The following is a 21,829-nucleotide window of genomic DNA, read 5'->3' on the forward strand; positions in this document are numbered from 1 at the left end:
AGCTGGCTGTGAAGTATCTGATTGTTGTGCTGTGTCAGCAAATGTGGGATTTGAGGCAAAATCCAGGGTGGTTCTTGTGCTAAGTTCTTTAAGATTGGGTACCAGTGCTGGCATGGCCAGTCTGGTGCAATCAGGATCATCTTTGGTTCTTCTTGCCTGGCTTTTAGGAGTACCTTTGGAAGGAGAGGTAAAGGAGGGAAAGCGTATACTTGTAAGTTTTTCCAGCTGAATGAGAGGGCATCCACTTTCCATGCTTGTGGACGGTAACTCCTTGTGCAGAATTTCTGTAGCTGGCAGTTCATTGGGGATGCAAACAGATCTATATCCGGGCTCCACCATTTTTGTGCTATCATTCTGAATACTTGTGGATTTAATTCCCATTCGTGGGAATCCATGATGTTTCTGCTTAGGTCGTCTGCCAGTGTGTTTTTCTTTCCTGGCAGGAATTGTGCTTGCAGATGAACTTGGTAGTCTAGAGCTGTGTTCCACAAGGTCATGACTTGTCTGCAGAGGGGGTAGGAGTGCGTGCCCCCTTGCTTGTTTATGTACCACATAATTGTGGTGTTGGCTGTCTTTAGTAGTAGTTGTCCTGGATGCAGCAAGTCCTTGAAAGCTATAAGCGCATTTTGTACAGCTAGCATCTCTTTTTGATTGATGTGAAGATGCCTTTGCTCTGTGGGCCACTCGCCCTGAATACATTTTCCTTGCATTTGTGCACCCCAGGCGTAATCCGATGCATCTGTTGTCAGTGTTTGCCTGGCTGTGGGTTAAGTGAAAGGCTTTCCCTTGTTGAGGTGACAAGCTTGAGCCCACCATCGAAACTCCTGTTGAAGGCAAGGAATTAGTGGTATAACTGTTTCCAAACTTTGCCAGTGTTGAGACCATACACTCTTTAGGTACCATTGTAGTTTCCTCATATGCAGTCTGGCATATGGAATTAGTAGTATGCAAGATGCCATGTAGCCCAAGGCCTGCAGAATTTTTCTTGCAGGGAGTTGGGTCTTTGTTGTCATCAATTGAAAGTATTGAGTCAGTTGTCCTTGCTTGTCTGGCATGAGATAAGCCATCTGGGCCGTTGTGTTCAAGCTGGCACCCAGGAATATTATCTGTTGTGAGGGCACTAGTTTTGATTTTATTTCATTTACTGTGTACACCAGGCAACTTAACTTTTTTTAAGAATGCCAGATGCTTTAGAAGAATTCCTTGCTCTCTGCTTGAATCAGGCAGTCATCCAGGTATGGATAAATTTGAATTCCTTTTTGTCTGCAAAATGCAATTACTGGTGCCAGGCACTTTGTGAAGACCCTGGGCGCAGTAGATAAGCCAAAGGGCAGTGCAGGCAATTGAGAGTGCATTGAACCATCTAGAAATCTGAGGTATCTTCTGCAGTTTTGTCTGATAGGGACATGCAGGTATGCCTCCTTGAGGTCCAAAGTCACGAGCCAAGCTTTCTTGCCCAGCATGGGAAGAAGCTGCTGTAGTGTCAACATTTTGAATTCCGGAACATCCAGTTAAGTGTTTAGTGAGGAAAGATCCAGAATGGGCCTCCAGGCTTTGTCCTTTCTGGGAACCAGAAAGAGTCTTGAGTAAAATCCTTGTCCTTGCTCCTGTGGTGGTACCTTTTGAATAGCTCTAATGTCCATGAGTGCTGTAATTTGTTTTTGAGCCTCTGCCCATTGATTTGTTGGTAGATTTGACATTCCTCTTAACCTTGGCAGAGTGTGAAATTGGAACCTGTAACCTTGAGATACAATGTTGAGAACCCATTTGTCTTTGGTGATGCAAAGCCAATTGTGATAGAAAAGTGTCAGTTTTCCTCCTGCGGGGGCTGCCAAGAGAGAACTATTTGGCAGCTGTAGTGGGAAGTCACTGAGGCTGCTTTTTATAAGGTTGTGGCCTGTCTTCCCCTTCTTTCTGGGCTGGAGTACCCCATTATCGAGGCCTGTAAGGACCTTGTGCTTGACTTCTACCTCTTGGATGTCTGTATCTGCCTCTTTGAGGTCTGTCTGTGATTGGAAAGGGCCAATTCTTTGTTGGCCAATTTCTGCTAAAACAAGGAGGCTGAACCTGTAAGAAATCCTTCACCATTTGCATGGATTTTGCCTTATCCTCCATCTTCTTTAATACCTCCTCTGCCTTTACTCCAAACAACACATCCCGCTGCAAAGGTGCATCCAATAATTTTGCCTTAACATGATCTGGTAATGTATGTTCCTTTAACCAAGCATGCCTTCTAATGACAGAGCCTGTAACTGCTGCTCTACAGGAGGCCTCTAAGGAATCAAACCCGCATTGCAAAGTATGCTTTCCCACTTGTTCAGCTGCATGCAATAAATCCTGCATTTCTTTAAAATTAGGAGGATCTGAATCTGGAAGCATCTTTTGTTTCAACTGAGACATCAAAAATTGCTGATATTTTAGCATGTGAAACTGGCAATTTAAGGCTCTCATTGCTAAAGTTGCAGACGTATATACTTTCTTTCCCCATCTGTCTAATGTTCTGGAATCTCTGTCAGAGGGAACTGGGTTTTTTGCTGATGAGAACTTAATCCCTTTGGGTCCCTGAGAAATAGTTTCAGGGTCAGCAACAGGGCTTTTATACAGAAATTTGTGAGAGTCAGGGATTCTGTAATATCTATCAGGTTTAACTGGGGCTGGAGGTAAGGAGTCAGGGTTTAAGCTGGATTCAGTGTACACATCATCCACAACATCTAACACTGGCGGAATAGCAAGGGGTCTGTGTTGAGGCAACAAAATGAAGTCTCTGAGCCTTTTCGTGGATTCTGAGTAATCCTGGCCTTCCCAATGGAAATGCTCCCTCATGGTATGTAAGGTCTCCCCAAAGGAGTAGTCCTCAGGTGGAGAGGCTGATGGAATAGATTCCTCAGCATCCGAATCCTCATAAGGGGGTAAGGAATATCCTAGGTCTGAGGATGAATCTGAAGAAATGGATACCTGGTCGGAAGATTCATAATCTGCATCCTGTCTGGGCCTTTTTTCAGGAGGGGGGTGGGATCCCCTGATCAGGGTGATTAGGTCTTCGGCCATTTTGAGCATTTGTTTCTTAGGCATGGAAGCCTGTCCTGGAGAATACTGCATCTGTTTCTTTGTTTTTAGTGGGGCCTTAGACTTAGCCGAGGGTTTAATGGTTAACTGGGTAGGTCTGAAGACACCCTCTGAAGCTGTGGATTGGCTCAGCTACTTCGGTTCCCTCAGAAGGGTTAGTTTCGGTAGGCTGAAAACAGAGCGTCCGAAGGCCCAGTCAGCTCCACGTGGGAGTCAGAGGCAGTCTGTGGTTCTGTGGATGCGGTCATCAGAGGCTGCGTAGGCACCTCGCTGAAAACCGGAGAACCGGCGACCGACCTAGAAGAGGCCTCGTCGTCAGTTTTGGGCCTCGGATGCCTGTCCTTGTCTTTGCGCTTTTTATGCAATCCGGTCATCGGAAGTTCCGACAGCATGGTGTAATTGAATTTTCTACCAAAATAATGTCGGGCAAAATCAAACCGACGTTTATCAGTGTGCTTGTTAAACCTAGCACAAAACTGACAACCAGTGACGTTGTGGTCTGGGCGTAGACATGGAATACAACAGGAGTGGAAATCCTTATGAGGTATTTGCTTCCCACAAGAAATACAGTTATTAACTTTTACTGACATTGGTCTGAGGCAAGAAAAAGTTTCTCCAATGGGGTACTTAGCTTTGTAGAAGACTTCAGTTCTGGATTTGGAATGAAAATCTCAGGAGTCGGCCGACCGGCACTTGCGATCTGCTTCGGGCACCACGTGGCAAGAAAGACTGAAGAAAATGGCGTCGGCTGCATCTTATATACCCCAGTTGCACTGACGTGAGGGAGGATGCGACAGCAACCGACGCCGGACCAAGACTTTGGAACTCAGGCCGACTGGGGAACCGCCTGACGGCAGGATAACCCAAGTGTAATGACTGCAGCAGTGTAACACGATGAACATCACTACATTCTGCTGCATATTTTTTTTTCTTGTGCACCAGTATGGAACCTGTAAACTTTCCAAAGCAATGTGTTCTACCCAGGTTAACAAATTCAAATACATTTTTACATTTGTTTCATGGCAACATTTTGCCATTTAAACAGCAATGTTTGATATACGTTTTTGGCACTAATCTTTAACACCCTTGTCACTGCTTTTTTGAAGCACTGCTCAACACTTTGAAAGTCTGTTGTCAAGAAGTCTGAAATCTGTATGTTTGGCCAGTATGGTTTTATATTTAAGTTGACTGACTGTGAATTACACTGTTGGAGGAAAACTTCTACACAGACACCAGAGTGTAGTTCTGTTTCCCATCTTTGTTCTGACTGGTTTCCGATATTAACTATATGAGGCATGGTCCATGTACAGTACCAAGAATGATCATATCTTCAAAGTGGATGCAGCCAAAGTGCCCTTTCACTGTATTACAGTTCTAAGAACAAACAGATAAACTATGATATAGGTCATCCAGCAAGTTGATCTCATCAGCAACAGTTAACCCATCTCTGAACCAGCCTTATGATGCTTTCTATTATTTTTTCTTATTGAAGAAATGTTTGTCTGTGGAAGAAGCACAGTACAACAGCTCTGTGGAAAACGTGTAATCATTTCCAGTGTGTTTTCTCTTCCTGACAATGCCTCCTCATTGCATACTCCTAGGATCCTTCATACTGAAAGCAAAACCTCGCATGTAGACTATGTACCTGTGCAGTAACATCAAAGACAAGGTTCTTCATAAGCCTTTTGTGACCATCGCATTATCAAAGCATTGCTTTGTTAACAAAAAAGACTTCTGGAAATTTTATGCATTCAGTGTCAGCACAAGTACTGATAAATTTCTCTATGGCCTCCTTATTTTGCGGCACCCGAATATATATATATATATATATATATATATATATATATATATATATATATATATATATATATATATATATATATATACTGCCTTTGTCTCCATATATCCCTGCATATGCAAGATGTTAATTTCCCAGAAGAGAAATACTTCAGCTTAACTATGCAGAAAAAGTGGATGTGAGTTGACGTATATTGATTAGATCATAATATTTTGGCTTTTCCCGGTTAGGGCTGCCACAGAGGATCACCGGTCCGCTAATGATTGGCAGTGTACTTTTATGGTGTTGAGTTGCCACAGCCTGGCACCCAACCTTCATAGAAAGCACAACCCAGATGCACCTACCTACATGTCTTTAAAGTTTACTCGACCATGGGGTGGGGGCATGCAGACTCCACACAGAAGGCGTTCCAGTCGAGAATCAAACCAGAGAACCTCTTGTGCGAGGCAACACTAACCACTGCACCACCACGGCTTCCACATTGATTAGATCCTAGTGATGTTACAAAAAAGGTTATAAAACACTACACTTCTGCAGCCTATCAACATTCTACTTCTGCCTGATCTTCACAGTTTCATAGGTACTTACTAGACTACTGACGTGAGGATCTTAGGAAGACTAGCTTTACATTCCCATTATAGTGTTTTTGCCCTTTTTGTGCATGAATAACCCAGAGACAGGCAGGACAAGAAAAGTTAGGGCATTTACTTACTGCCCCTAACCATGAAGGAAATTGAAGCTGAACCAGGGGTGAATTTTCAAGTTTCTCATCCATTCAACAAAATTCCACTTGAATAGAGTAAAAGTAGTACTTTGGTTTAAATGATGCATACCTATTCCTCCAACATGTCCTATATATGGTGCAAAACAGATACATCCCTGTGCAGGTGTTAATGATAACTTTGAACTTGCGAGTATGTAATGGTTCTGTTAAGGCTCTATCTGTGAGGCAGTGGCTGCCTCTTAGATGCCTGTAAGATAAAAGGGATACGTTTTTGAGACTATTTTCACTGCCTAGGACAAAGAAATTTGAACATTCAATCTCGCAGACATGCTGTTCTGCAAAACTGCAGATCCACTGCATCCAGTATTATTTAACTCAATTTTTACTTTGTTCACAGACAATATAACAATGTGCAGCAGGATTACTAGGAATCTTAGCACTCAGTATATCTTTAAGATCTGCACATTTCTGTAGAACTTTTCCAGTCAGAGCCAACAGAGCAAACAAAATGGACATTTCTGTCTAAGCATACATAAAAAGATTGCACTTACATATAATTTAGTACCACATCTCATCAGACTTTGAAAGATGTTATTCTTATTAGTAATCTTGACTCTTACCCGCTCTCCTAGGACCAAGATGATGACCCAAAGTCACTGATGAAGACCTTGGTTTGGGGATTGTCAGAAAATTTGCATTAGAGGGACCATTTGGCTGTGGTGTTTGACTAAAACATAAAAAAAAAATAATAACTGAATAAATTCATTAATTAAACAATTCATTTTCATACATTATTACACTTTGTTACATTACAGTTGCTTGATGGCAGACAGAGGCAATTGGGCTGTCTAGTATCTACCTCCCCTCCCCTTAACATTTGCATTTTCTCCAACAGTCCCACACCTTCCCAAATGCCTTTGTGGATTCCACCTTCAGCACCCAGTTTAGATATTAATTTCAGGAGTCCACTGGCCTCTCCATGAAGAATGGCATCTGTAGTTCAAGGGGAGAGTTTGTCCTTCCAATCTGCTGTAGGTACCCACTTTACCCTTACACAAACTGCAGTGTGAATGACTCCAAATGAAAACAGTGGGTAAAGAGTTGCAGCTCAAGGAAGTATACTTGACAAGCTTATCTCTTGTCCATGCTACACCCGACCAATGATAGGTAAGCTGGCAGAGATTTCTACTTTACACCAGACCAATGATAGGGAAGCTGGTACAGATTACAACTCATGTTATACAGTTTTATAGTGCTGGAAAGTAACAAACTGATTCTGTCAACATCTAGTCTTTCAATAGGTTTTCCCAGTGACATATTCAAACTGCTATGCTTTAGAGATGGGTTCCTATCAGCATTTCGAATGTTGAAACGCCAAATTTAATTTAATTGAACTGAAATGTTTGAAATCTCAGAAGAGCGAACTGACGGAACATCAATTTCTTTTCCAGGGAAAGAAATCGGTGGGCCGTCATCGGAGTTTACTATTTCCTCCACTGTATTTATGTACGGGGGTGTGGGGGGGCACAGCCCCCCACATTGGGGGATTTGGGGGCGAAGCCCCCCTCCCCCACTTGTCAGTGTTTAAAGTATTGAAATTTTTTTTTTGCACGGAACACCGATTTCTTTCCCTGGGAAAGAAATCGATATACCGTCAGTTCGCTCTTTTGAGATTTCAAACATTTCAGTTAGATTAAATTGCATTCAGTGTTTTCAGCATTCGATATGCTGATATAGACCCTTAGAGATATCCATTGACAAATTTTCAACATTTGGCATTTTGACTCTGATCTTTATGCAGTTTGCCTTTTTGGGATTAGAGATTTAGCAGTTCTCTCTTTGAATTACTGTGCACTAGATAAAAAGTCTACTGGCTAATCTTTTTCCTGTTATGTTCATTTTGTGATATGTATACTAGCTGTACTTTGCATAACAGTGTTTTATGCTTACATTATAATGATTAGCTTGACTGATTGTCCACCAGTTGCCACATGGGCCAAATTAAAGCTTAAAAAAGGATCATGTTGGTATACCTATGAACTTAAGAAACACTAAGCAAACAAATAAAATAAATCTAGATCAAAGCACAGCCTTAGTGAGAATTAATGTAAATGTTTGTCCTATATGGGAGTGCTACAGAATCCTGAAAGCCCAAAATCCTGAAGACCAAAATCCTGAGAGTTCAAAATCCTGAAAACTCAAAATACCGAAAACTCAAAATCCTGAAAACACACAGGATACCATCACTTACTATATTCCAGCACAAGTACATACACAAACTATACTACTATTCTACAAGTATAAGCAGGGGGCAAGCCCCACCACCCCCCATGTGGGGGGCTGCGCCCCCACCCCCCCTGCTACTTAAATATATCAACTCCAAGATTGCACTTAGTGTAGTGAAGTACAATCTCAGAGTTGATATATTTAAGTAGCAGGGGGTGGGGGGGATGCAGCCCCCCACATGGGGGGCTTGCCTCCCTGCATATAGTTGAAGGGTAATATGTTTCTGTATGTACTTGTACTGGAATAAAGTAAGTGTTGGTATCGTGTGTGTTTTCAGGATTTTGAACTTTCAGGATTTTGGTCTTCAGGATTTGGGGCTTTCAGGATTCTGTAGAGCTCCCGTCCTATACATCTGTTACATGGAATCCTGTTACTCCTTAAACCGGGCACCTTTATTTTCTGCAGCTACAAACAGTAGGTGCAGCTTAGATGTGACATCTGTGCCTGGATGAACATTTACATTTACATCTTCTCGTAGTTATGACACCCAGGAACAACTCTGTTTTTCAATGCCAAAGCTCCCAAGTATATTTTGCTGGAGTAGCCAGTGGTAGATTAATAGATATAAATATGCAAGTTATACTAAACATCTTCTCCATGAAAATATATGAGTGAGAGACAATTTCTAAAGAAGACTAAATAATCTGAACATAGTATCGCTGTTTTACATTGCAGATAGGATGTTAATAAACTGTGTGAACAGAAGATGTCCACTGGACTAGCTTTCAGGAAATCCATGTACGACGTTAGAGTCTGCCTTGTGAACTTTTAACTGTATAGAAGTTCTGTTGTTTCCAACATTTGTTGTCTTGGGACAGACTGTCATGATTTAAAAGAAATGAAGTTATTTCAACTGTCAAGAGACCCTTTTAGGTTAAAACAAAAACATCAGTTAATTTAAATTTTCTGTTGGTGGTTGTTATGGGCAAAAGAGTTTTAGAAAATACGGACAAAAGTTATCTGCATGCGGAGATACAGATCAAGAAATGCTAGGTTCTGAAATATTTACTGGAAAGTTTAGTACGGTAGGATTGTTTGACTCGTACTAGGAATTACTGGTTAAGTACATTGTGCAGTAGGTGAGGGTTATGATATATTATTCTGAAAAAGTTATTCTGATATTTCATTTAGTTATAGGACTATTTGTATGACTTGTTTGCTTTTTTATGTCTTCACATGCTTGCTTCATTCTCCATATTGTGCGTTGGCAAGAAAAAGACCATAGAGCTGCCACTGCTAGACAGGTTAGGAAAGTATACCTGGAAAAAAAACAGTGATTATGGACATGATTTGAACACCCAAACCTTCAAAGTGGTGCAGCTGGGAAGAAAGTCTACAGTTGGGAGAAAAGTCTTAAGTTGGAAACCTCAGAAAGCATATTTATGAAAGGTATTAATGTGTTTCTTCCCGGAGAGGGAGATAGACAAACTGAATGATGTGTGCAAATGAGTGGAAGGACAAGACAATTAGGAAGTATGCAAGCAAGCCTTCGGGAAAGCTGGCTGACTGGGGATTCTGTTGAATGCCACATGCAACAATTGAGTAGACATCTGTAAATCTGTGATCTGCTGGCTTGCTCCTCATGTTCCAAATGTAACAAGGTGCTGAATATAAAACTTATTACACTCTTTCTGCAAAAGCCAATAGCAGGGACAGCAGCTAAAGAATAAATAAAGCAGAAAATAGTACTGTCAGGACTGAGAATATGATTCTGTGAAGCAGATGCAGCAAAGCTTTGTATGACCTCTGTTAGCTTATTGAGTCAAAGACCTGATCCTACACAGAAAATTAAAAGACTGACAAAGACACCTTGGTACACTAATTGCAGCTATCAAATAACCTGCTAGCTACTGTCATTAAGCTCACAACCGCATGTATGTTATGTTACCTTTTAGACATTGAGGAGACTCCAAGCCTTTTAGTATACCGTATCAATGATCCAGGGAAGACCGTGCATTTACAGCCTGAATAATTCACGTTGAAAGATGAAAGGACACAAGTTACATGAAAAGCATGAAGCTGATGTGGCGTGTGTGTGTCTCAAAACATGCATCTCAGTTTCAGGGTATACATTACGTTCTTAAAAACTAAGCTAGCAGAACAACCTACCTTGGACTCAAAATCTCTTCAACTTACTGGTTTAAAAGCCTGCATTTGCACTTTTCCCGCTTTTCCTGTAACTAGTCTAGTCCAGATACAGATCTGCTGTATTCAAGACTGTATGTAAACTTCTGAGCCCCCCAAGCCTTTCTGTGTTAGAGGGAAGCCTTCTAGCCGACTAGTGGGAGTGGTAAGCACTAGGTAGCCTATCTACCACAAGAGGAGTGGTTTCTGGCCCAGAAATTGTAGTTTATTGGCCGTTTTGGCAGTCTGACATCTCTTTTCAACTTTCTGGTTTAAAAGCCCACGTTTGCACTTGTTTCCTGCCTTTCCTGTCTTTCCTGTAACTAGTCTAGTCCAGATAAAGATTTGCTGTACCCAGGACTGTTTGTAAGCTTCTGAGCGGTGCCTAAGTCTGCTCTTCAATTTTTCCCTTAGCTCTGCTAGTTCTCTCCTCTCCTGCACTTTTACTAGCTTATTGGTCTAGCACTTTACCAGACTTCTTGTAGCAATTACTGTAGCACACAAACGTGCTACCAGCACTAAATGTTCTACAAGGAAACAGCTCCCGTACTTATTAACCAGGTGAACCTGGGCATCCTAAGGCAATGTAGCAACTGCCTCATGTACACTGACAACCCTCTCCTAACACTCAGACTTGCGAGAGATGCACTTATATATCCAAACTGGAAGCCAAGCACTCTCCAGCCAAGACCGGAATAGCTGGTCAAGAGAAGGTCAACACTTGCACCACACCACATGGAACACACAGCCCTTTAGAACATATGCCAGCACTGCCTTCACATAAAAACACAAGCCACACACCCATCTTCACGGAGGCTCTCAATAAAAATCTACCCAAAGAGCACAGACCTCCAAGGCAGAAACGCACTGGACCACCACAACACAACACTAATCACGAGACACATAGCTCTCCTAAACATTGTGCCACTCAACCTAAGCCCCTAAGGCAAAACAGCATGCCAAACACACTAGTCTTAGTGACTCGATAGTGAGGCACACGTATGACCCACTTGCTAGGCTGAATAAAGAGAAAGTAAAGTCAGCTGCCTGTCAGGCACCAGGATCTGCCACATAGCGCACGCAGTCAGGTCCCTCAACAACAGGTACAAATATGACTCTGTCATTGTACATGCGGGTGTGAATAACCGGAGAAATACCTCCCTGGACTACATGAAAAGAGACATGAAGGAGCTCTCGGATTATGTAGCCCAAGCAGGTATGACACTAGCCCTGAGCAGCATCCTACCATCACCCAGAATTATACCACAGTACAAGCAGAAATTGATTGATTTCAACAACTGGCTAAGTTTCTGGTATCATTCTAAGGGGATCCAGTATCTGTCTGCCTGGGATGACACGATCGACAGACCTCTATGCTTTGCCAGAGATGGCCTGCATCTGCCACCCCTGGGCTTCCAGATACTGGCCAAGATTCTTGCCACCCCTATAATGCCTTTTTTAGGAGGTGTTCCAAAGACCAAATTACCACCGTAACAGCTACAAACAAATGCAATCTGAGGGTCATGCTGCTCAGTGCTAGAAGTCTAAATCTCAAATGGAACTCGCTCGAAGCACTCCCTAAAATGGAAAACATTGACTTGTGTGCCGCCACAGAGACCTGGTTCAAGGCAGCAGAAAGCACCCCTGCACTACCAGACTATAACTCATTTCACACCTTTCGGCCTCAGAACTTGGACCGAAGCTCCAAAGGTGGTGGTGTTTCCATATTCATAAAGGATGCTCACATCTCCAGACTGGTAGCCCAACATAATGCATCTGAGATACTTCAGGTGCAGCTAACATTGGGTAAGACAGCAATTCAGGTCGTAGCCTGCTATAGGTCCCCAACCAGTCCCAAGAATTTTAGGGTCCAACATAACACTCTCATACTGGGCGACTTCAACTACCCCTCCATTAACTGGGAAAACTACTCGTGTACCAACACACTTGCCCAAGGTTTCCTGGAATTCATTAATTCCCATGCCCTGGATCAGCTCGTTCTTACCCTCACTCGAAGTAGCAACATCTTTGACCTGGTCATTACTAACATGGGCGACTGTTGCTCTACACCAATAGTCAACTCCTCCCTGGTTAGATCCGACCACAAACTAATCACCTTGGAAATCCACATCCCTCCCACTCCCCCCTACCCCACACCGGTAACCACCATGATAAACTTCTCCAAAGCTAACTTTGGCCTCCTAAAAACAGAGGTGGCTAACTTCACAGCATCCATGCAAATGAAGAATAGTTGCATGACCACTGAATCATACACGAATGCAGTGTACAAACACGTACACAAATGCATGGATCTGCCATACCCTATAGAACCAAGACGCTCTCCTCCAAAAAAAAGGAAGACAATCTGGTGGTCCCCTACCATAAACAAACTATAACAGGAGGAGGAAACTGATGCAGTATAAGGTCAAGTCCCAAGACTGGAAAAACTCCCTTATCAGCTTCAACAAAAAGTTGAGATTCCTCATCAAATCCTCTAAATCTAGCTATGAAAACAGAATTGCAGTAGAAAGTAAAGACAACCACAAGGCCTTCTACAGCTATGTAAAGAATCTTCATGGCAATACCCAGATTTGCTCTCCGCTACTGCATAATGGTACCTCCTATACCGAGCCAACAGATATTGCCAGTATACTGGCCAACAGATTCAGTGCCAACTTTACCCCCCCCCCCCAAAAAGGACCAGTCACAATACCAGTAGATTGCCAGGCACCCTGTATTACTGCTGCACAGGTTAAAACAGCACTGTCCAAGGCCAAGGCAAAGAATACAGCTTCTATGGGACCTGACAATATCCCTGGCTGTGTTCTACATGAACTACAGAATGAACTGGCACCTCATCTGTGTGCCCTGTTCAATCACAGTCCCACCTCAGGCATTGTCCCTACCGAATGGTGTACTGCTACAGTCATCCATCTCCACAAAGGAGGAGCAACTACAGACCCTGAGAACTATCGCCCCATTAGGCTGATAAATCTGAGCTATGGAAAGCATCATCATGGACCTGATAAACAAGGATATGGGGAAGCTCCAAACTCTGGATCCCACACAGTTTGGTTTTGTGAAAGGTAGATCATGTCTGCTCAACTTGGTCAACTTTTTTAAGTCAGTCACCAGAGCTGTGGATGAAGGCAAGGTGGTTCATACAGCCTATCTTGATCCAAGGCCTTTGATACCATTCTCCACTCAGGAATCATAGAAAAACTCACTAAGCTAGGCATCAACCCCTATATCACTAGATGGGTTGCAAACTGGCTCACAGGTAGAACCCACAGTGTGAAAGTAGCTGACTCCAAGTCAGACTGCCGACCAGTCACGAGTGGAGTCCCACAGCATTCGGTCCTGGGTCCTCTCCTGTTTGGTATCTACTTCTCTGAAGTCCAGGCCAACACAAAGGGACTCTGGCTGACAATGTTCGCAGACAATTGCAAGTTGGGAGCTATGATAAACTCCCCAAGTGATACTGACATCCTACTGAAAGGCCTCACTGAGCACAATGACTGGTGTCAGAACGATGGCCTTACGCTCAATGCCAAAAAATGTGTCTTCATCCCTTTTGGGAAAAACCTGGTTCCCATGAATTACCACATGGATGGTAGTCCACTGAACACAGGTGTTATAAGAGATCTGGGAACACAGGTTGACAGCAACTTCTTGTTTGGCCACCACATTGCCACTGTGGTCAGAAAGTCCTTCTATGTGGCACATCTCATTACTAAGCGTTTTGCATCCAGGAAGAAAGAGGTCATGGTCTCCCTCTACTCTTCCCTCAATAGGCCAATCACTGAGTACAATGCCCCATTTGCCATGTACCTCACTAAACACCTGCAACAACTGGAGAGGCTGCAAAAGTACCTCACAAAGAGGATCCTAGGCCTTAAACATTTGTTCTATATGGGCAGACTCAAAAAACTCCAACTATTCTCTGTCTCATTTTGCCTACTTAGAGGCAATCTCTGCTTGACTTACAAAGCCATGTCTGGTCCAGCTCTGTTAGAAATGCTACATCTAAAGAAATCCCAATCCCTCCACACCACACATGCCAGAGACCTCAGTCTCATTCCAACAATCAACAGAACATGGTGGAGGGACAGGTTTATAACTCAGAGACTGCCCATGCTATGGAATAGAGTTCCCATACATGTCAAGCAGAGCACCTCACTGGCCCTCTTCAACAGAAATATTGATGAGTGGATGGGAAATATAAAATTCACTCCAGGGATCACTCCAGTGGCTTTACTCGACAGAGGCACTATGAACTAAGGTTGGCTGGCACGATGCCAGGGTAATCCTATGGACTAGGCTTGTAAAGGCTCCAGGGCCATTAGCCTAGTACACAGATCCAGGTGTTAAAATCTATACAGGTATCAGCATTTCAAGCCAAACTCAAAAAATCTAATACTTACTAAGGCCCTAACTCACACCAAGCTATCATGGAAGAAAGAGCCTCAAGTGAAAAGGGGTGAAACTCCAATGGCACACATAAAAAATACAGTTGTGTACACTTACCATAAATGTAGATGTTTGAGTGAATTCACTGTTGCAGTCATTACACTTGGGTTATATCCTGCTGGCAGGCTACCCTCAATTGGCCTGAATTCCAAAGTCTAGGTCCGGCGTCGGTTGCTGTCGCCTCTTCCCTGACGTCAGTGCGCCAGTGGTATAAAAGATGCAGCTGATGCCATTTTCTTCAGTTTGTCTTGCCCCCAGATGTCAGGTGCCCCCAAAAAGGGAAAGCTAAAAATATGCCAATAAAATATGCATGCACCAAAATATATAATACCTTCATCTACAAGCAAATACACCACAAAGGTTGTACAGATTAGAGAAGTGCAGCTAGGTTCCAGCAAAAAGAGATGGGGGATGATAAGAGGGTAACCTGGACTGCAACAGTGAATACACTCGAACATCTTCATTTATGGTAAGTGTACACAACTGTACTATGTTCGTCGTGTTTCACTGTTGCAGTCATTACACTTGGGTTGAATCCCAAAGCTATGGCTGGGAGGCTGGAGCTAAATAGCATTAGACCGGCTATGAGGCCCTGCAGAACTGCAGTGGCAAAGCCTGCCCTGGATTTAGAGTAGAGTGGTAAGTGATAGTGCTTTGTAAAGGTGTGCACTGAACTCCAGGTAGCAGCCTCTAAAATGTCTTTGGTTGTTACTCCCCTGAGGAAGGCTGCTGAAGCGGCTGCTGCTCTGGTAGAATGTGGCCTAATGCCCTCGGGCACTGGCTTGCCATGTTGTGAATATAGCAGAAACGAATGCAGTGGCCTATCCACTTTGATATAGTCTGATTTGAGATAGCCTTTCCTTGTGATCCTGCAGCATATGCCACTAGTAGTGACTCAGTCTTTCTGAAAGCCTTGGTTCTGTTCAAGTAGAAGCGTAGCTGTGTATGTCCAAAGAATGCAGAATTCTTTCCCCCTTATTCTGTAGGTTTGGATAAAAAGTAGGCAGATGAATAGCTTGGTTAAGGGTCACACTGGACACTACCTTAGGCATAAATGTCGGGCTTGTCCTCAGAGAAACCCTGTCTGGATAAAAAATGATAAAAGGTTCCACAGCCATGAGTGCCTGTAGCTCTGAGACTCATCTTGCAGAGGTTATTGCCAGGAGCAGAGCTGTTTTCCAAGATAAAAACTTTATGTCAGCTGTAGTGGCTGGCTCAAAAGGGGGCAGAGTGAGTTTTTCCAAAACATAATTGAGGTCCCATGCAGGTATTGGTGATCTCCTTGGAGGCCTTAATTTTTTGGCTCCTCTGAGTTCTTGCCTTAACAAAGGATGAGAAAAGATTGGTGGCTCTGTATTGTAATGAGCCGAAAGGCAGAGGCATGAATTTTAATTGATGAAAAGGATAGGCCTTTGTCCAGCATCTCAGTTAAGTATTGCAAAATTTGAGGAATATGTGGTGCTGCTGTGTCAGTTCCTTGTGCCTGGTTCCAGGCAGAGAATCCCTTCCATTTTCCAGTATAAGATTTTCTAGTACTAGGCCTCCTGGCCTCCAAAATGACATCCATCACCACTTTAGTGAGAGGTGTGTTTTGTATGACTACATTATCCGCCATCCTGCCAGATTTAAGGTCTTGAGTTGGCTGTGCAGGATCTGATTGTTTTGTTGGGATAGTAAGTGAGGTATTTGAGATAAGGTCCAGGCTGGGCATTGAGACAAGTTCCTTAGGATTGGATACCAGTACTGGCAGGGCCAAATTGGGGCAATCAGTAACATTTTTGGCTTCTCTTGTGTGACCTTTAGGAGTACCTTGGGGAGGAGAGACAGTGGAGGAAAGGCATATACTGTTAAGTGTTTCCAGCTGAAAGATAGGGCATCCACTTTCCATGCTTGTCTGTGATAAGTCCTTGTGCAGAATCTCTTTAGTTGGCAGTTGTGAGGAGAGGCAAATAGGTCTATGTCTGGGCATCCCCATTTCCTTGTTATCATTTTGAAGATTTGTGGATCCAATTTCCACTTGTGGGGATCCATGAGGTTTCTGCTTAGTTCGTCTGCCAGAGTATTTATCTTTCCTGGCAGGAATTGTGCCTGCAGATGTACTTGGTAAGTCAATGCTGTGTCCCACAAAGTCATGGCTAGTCTGCAGAGGGGGTAAGAATGAGTGCCTCCCTGCTTGTTTATATACCACATGACCATGGTAGTGTCTGTCTTTATCAGTAGTTGTCCTGGATGAAGTAGGTCCTTGAGGGCTGTCAGAGCATTCTGAACAGCTAGCATCTCTTTTTGATTGATATGTAGATGCATTTGGTTGGCGGACCATGTGCCTTGAATACATCTTCCTGCCATGTGAGCCCCCCAGGCATAATCTGATGCATCCGTTGTCAATGTTTGCCTGGCTGGGGGTAAGGTAAATGGCTGTCCCTTGTTCTGGTGACAGGCCTTCACCCACCATCGAAACTTCTGTTGCAAGGAGGAAATGAGAGTAATTATTGTTTCCAGGCTGTGGCAATGCCGAGTCCAAACACTTTTTAGGTACCACTGAAGTTTCCTCATATGCAGTCTTGCATATGGAATTAATAGAATGCAGGATGCCATGAAGCTCAAAGCCTGCAGAATTTTTCTTGCAGATAACTGGGCCTTTGTTGCCAACAGTTTGAAATAGGTAGTCAGTTGCCTTTGTTTGTCTGGCATGAGATAAGCCATCTGGGCAGTTGTATTTAAGCTTGCGCCCAGGAATATTATCTCTTGAGAGGGTATTAGTTTTGATTTTTGTTCGTTGACTGTGTACCCTAGGCATGGTAGTAATCTCTTTACAAACACCAGATGCTGTAGTAGAATGTCCTTGTTTTCTGCTTGTATGAGGCAGCCATCCAAGTAAGGATATATTTGTATTCCTCTTTGTCTGCAGAATGCAATTACGGGTGCCAGACACTTTGTGAAGACCCTGGGTACAGTAGATAAGCCAAAGGGCAGTGCAGAGAATTGGTAGTGCATTGAGCCAGCTTTGAATCTGAGGTATCTTCTGCATGATTGTCTGAGTGGGACATGCAGGTATGCCTCTTTTAGGTCTAAAGTTACAAGCCAAGCCTTCTTGCCCAGCATGGGCAGAAGCTGCTGTAAGGTCAACATTTTGAATTTTGGTACATCCAGATATGTGTTTAGAATAGAAAGGTCCAGTATTGGTCTCCAGGCTTTGTCCTTTCTGGGTACCAGGAATAGTCTTGAATAAAATCCTTGTCCCTGCTCTTGTTTCGGTACTTGTTGAATGGCCCTCATATCCATGAGGGATGAGACTTGTTTTTGTGCCTCTGCCCATTGTTTTTTTGGTAGGTCTGGTCAACCGTTTGCCCTTGGCAGGGTATGAAAGTGAAACTTGTAGCCCTGTGACACTATGTCTAAGACCCATTTGTCCTGGGTTATGATGTGCCAATTTTGATTAAAAAGTGCTAGTTTTCCCCCTAAAGATGCTGCCAGAAGATAAGTGCTTGGCACAGGAAGGGGGAAGTCATTAGGACTGTTTCCTGTAAGGCTGTGATTTGTCTTCTCCACATTTGGAGGTAGAAGCACCCCATTGTTTAGACCTGTATGAACCCTGGAGCTGGGATCTGCCTCTTGGGTGTCTGTATCTGCCCCTTTGTTGTCTGTCTGACACTGGAAAGGACCAATTCTTTGTAGGCCAGTGTCTGCTAAATCTTGGAGGCTGTACCTGTAAGAAATCCTTGACTGTTTGCATATATTTAGCTTTGTCCTCCATTTTCTTTAACACCTCTTCTGCTTTAACACCAAAGTATCATGCTGTAATGGAGCATCTAATAATTTTGCTTTAACAAGATCTGGTAAATTTTGTTCCTTTAACCAAGCATGCCCCTAATGACAGAGCCCGTGACAGCGGCCCTGCAAGAGGCCTCCAAAGAATCAAAGCCACACTACAAAGTATGCTTTCCAACTTACTCAGCTGCATGCAATAAATCCTGCATTTTCTTTGTTTTCTGCACCTTCAGAATTTATCAACATTTTCTGTTTAAGCAGTGACATAATATATTGTTGATATTTGAGCATATGAAATTGACAATTTAAAGCCCTTATAGCCAAGGTAGCAGAGGTGTAAATCTTCTTTCCCCATCTGTCTAATGCCCTAGAATCCCTGTCGGAGGGGGTAGGGTTTTTTGCAGTGGATGCCTTGACACCTTTGGGACCCTGAGAAATAGTTTTCTGGATCAGCAGCAGGGTTCCTGAAAAGGAATTTATGAGAGTCAGCACCCTGTGGTACTTATCCTGCTTAAAAGGAGCTGGAGGTAAGGAGTCAGACTGGACTTTGAAAATACATCATCTACAATGTCTAACACAGGAGTAATAGCTAGGGGCCTGTGCTGTGGGAGTAAAAGGAAGTTCCTGAGCCTTTTCTTAGATTCAGAATAATCTTAGCTCTCCCAGTGGAAATGTTCCCTCATGGTATGTAAGGTTTCCCCAAGAGAGTAATCCTCAGGAGGAGAGGCTGAAGGGATAGATTCTTCAGCATCCGAATCCTCATAGGGAGGAAGAGAGTATTCCTGATCAGTAGAGGAATTTGAAGAAATGGAAACCTTATCTGAAGATTCATATTCTGCCTCTTGCCGAGGCCTCTTATCAGGAGGGGGATGGGAACCCCTGATCAAAGTAATTAAGTCTTCTGCCATTTTGAGCATCTGTTTTTTGGACATGGAGGCCTGACCATGAGGCTGTTGTACTTGTTTCTTTGTCTTTAAATGCTTTAGTCTTTGCCCTTGTAGCTGGAGTCACTTTAACATACAATTGAGTAGGTCTGAAAACACCATCAGAAGCCGATGCCTGCTCAGCGGCTCCAGACCCATCTGAGGGAATAGTTTCCGAAGACCCAATACCTTGAGCTTTCAGCAGCCTAGGCGACTCCACGTGGGAGTCTGTGGCGGCCTGCGAGTCCAAAGTAGTGGGCGTCAGGGGCTGCGAAAGGGCCTCATTGATAGCCGGTTAACCGGCGACTGGCTTAGAAGAAGCCTCGTCTTCGGTTCTAGACCTCGGATGCCTGTCCTTTTCTTTTTCTTTGTGTTTCTTGTGAATTGCGGTAGTCGGTTGGTTATCCGACGGCATGGTGTAATTAAATCTTCTACCAAAATAGTGAAAAGCAAAATCGTACCAGCGCTTTATAGTGCGCTGGTTAATCTAGCACAAAACCGACAACAGGCAACGTCGTGGTCAGGGCCTAGGCAAGGAATACAGTAAGAATGAAAATCCTTATGAGGTATTTGCTTCCCACAAGAAATACAATTGTTAACTTTTTCTGACATCGGTCTGGAGCAAGAAAAAAGTATTCCCCAACGGGGTACTTAGCTTTAAATGAAGACTTCGGATCTGAAATTTGAACATGAAAATCTCAGGAGTCAGCCGACCGGCACTTGCGAACTGCTTCTGCTTCGGGCACCACGCGGCAAGAAAGACTGAAGAAAATGGCGTTGGCTGCATCTTTTATACCCCTGGTGCACTGACATCAGGGAAGAGGCGACAGCAACTGACGCCGGACCTAGACTTTTGAATTCAGGCCGACTGAGGGTAGCCTGTCAGCAGGATAACCCAAGTGTAACGACTGCAACAGTGAAACACGAAGAACATCAGTAGAATAGCTAAAGCATACTCTGTAGTTACCACAAACTGTAGAAAGATGAAGACAGAGGGGACAAAAATAAAACATAATGAGAACAGAAAGAATATCAAAGGTTCCTTGACACACTACTTCACATTCTACATCATTTCAGGATTTGGTGAGAACAGCTCTACACACTAAATATCATTTATCTGACAACTTATGTCTAGTGTTGTTATAATGCCTTCAAACAGAGGAGTAATCCTTGACTATGAATTAAAGCATACGCAGAGTAAATGTTTTCTCCTCTCTTATCAAATCACTTGCCTAAAGAAAGTACAGCTGTGTACACTTACCCCAAATGTAGATGGTTTGAGTGTATTCACTGTTGCAGTCCTGACTTGTGGGATTTCCCACCAAGGAAGCCCTTTACCGGCCTGACTACCAGAGAAGAAAGTACAGTTTTGTACCTACCATAAATGTAGATGTCCGATAGATATGCAACTGCAGTCCTGACATATGGGTTGTCCTGCCTCAGGCAGCCCTTCGGTCGGCCAGATTCCAAAGTCTGGGTCCGGCGTCGGCCGATGTCGCCTCCTCCCTGACGTCAGGGCGGCTGGAGTATAAAGGCATCAGCCGACGCCATCTTCTTCAGTGTTTCTTGCCCCAGATGCCAGGTGCCCTCCAAGGAAGGCTAAATTTTGTGAATGGATAAACAGATAAAAACCAGACATGCATAACAGTAATAAACAGATACACCATAATATATATCCCCAGCTGATAGGTAAGGGGAGAAAGGACCCAAAAGGGAAAAACAGAGGGGTAGGAGGGAGGGAAAACCTGACTGCAGTTGCATATCTATCGGACATCTACATTTATGGTAGGTACAAAACTGTACTATGTCCTTCAAGAATGCAACTGCAGTCCTGACATATGGGTTGAATACCATAGCCAAGCTGGGGGTGGTAGGACTAAGCAAGAGATGGTGTAGCTAGAAGGCCCTGCAGGACTGCCGAAGCAAAGCCAGCTCGGGATCTGGAGTATAATGGCAGGCTGTAGTGTTTGGTAAATGTATGCACGGAGCTCCATGTAGCAGCCTCTAGAATGTCTTTTGTAGCCACTCCTCTTAAAAAAGCTGTGGATGTGGCCATAGCTCTGGTGGAGTGTGGTCTAATATTAGCTGTCACACACTTTCCATGAAAAGAATAACAGAATCTGATGCAGTGTCCAATCCATTTTGAGATAGTTTGTTTGGTGACTGCTTTTCCTTGCACTCCAGCAGCATAGGCTACAAACAGTTGGTCAGACTTCCTGGTGGACTTTGTTCTGTCCAAGTAGTAGCGCAGTTGTCTGTGAATGTCTAAAGTATGCAGCAGCTTTTCCCCTTTATTTTGAGGGTTAGGAAAGGAAGTAGGCAGGTGAATTGCTTGGTTTAGAGACACTCTGGATATCACCTCAGGCATGAATGAAGGATTGGTCCTAAGGGAAACTCTGTCCTGATGAAAGATGAGAAAAGGAGGAACTGCCATGAGGGCCTGTATCTCCGAGACTCTTCTTGCTGAGGTGACTGCCAACAAGAAAACCATTTTCCAAGAGAGAAATTGCATTTCTGAAGATGCTGCTGGTTCGAAAGGAGGAAGAGTTAATTTTTCCAAGACGTAATTGAGGTCCCATGCAGGAATTGGTAGCTTCCTTGGAGGTTTGATATTCTTTATGCCTCTTAGAAGCTGTCTTAGCAAGGGATGCGAAAACACAGGTGGATCAC

At 43.6% G+C, this 21,829-nt stretch overlaps 1 protein-coding gene across 1 annotated transcript in view; it reads right to left on the minus strand.

Annotated features, from left to right (window-relative positions):
* Positions 1-21,829, minus strand: part of PDE3B (phosphodiesterase 3B) — a 1,918,808-nt gene that overhangs the window by 766,384 nt on the left and 1,130,595 nt on the right. The window contains exon 5 of the mRNA XM_044082789.1: positions 6,209-6,315. Within this exon, the coding sequence (XP_043938724.1) occupies positions 6,209-6,315 (107 nt within the window). The remainder of the gene's footprint in view (positions 1-6,208; positions 6,316-21,829) is intronic.

Source organism: Protopterus annectens, chromosome 9.part0 (assembly GCF_019279795.1).
Source record: "Protopterus annectens isolate FY-2018-M chromosome 9.part0, PAN1.0, whole genome shotgun sequence".
Classification (NCBI taxonomy): domain Eukaryota; kingdom Metazoa; phylum Chordata; order Ceratodontiformes; family Protopteridae; genus Protopterus; species Protopterus annectens.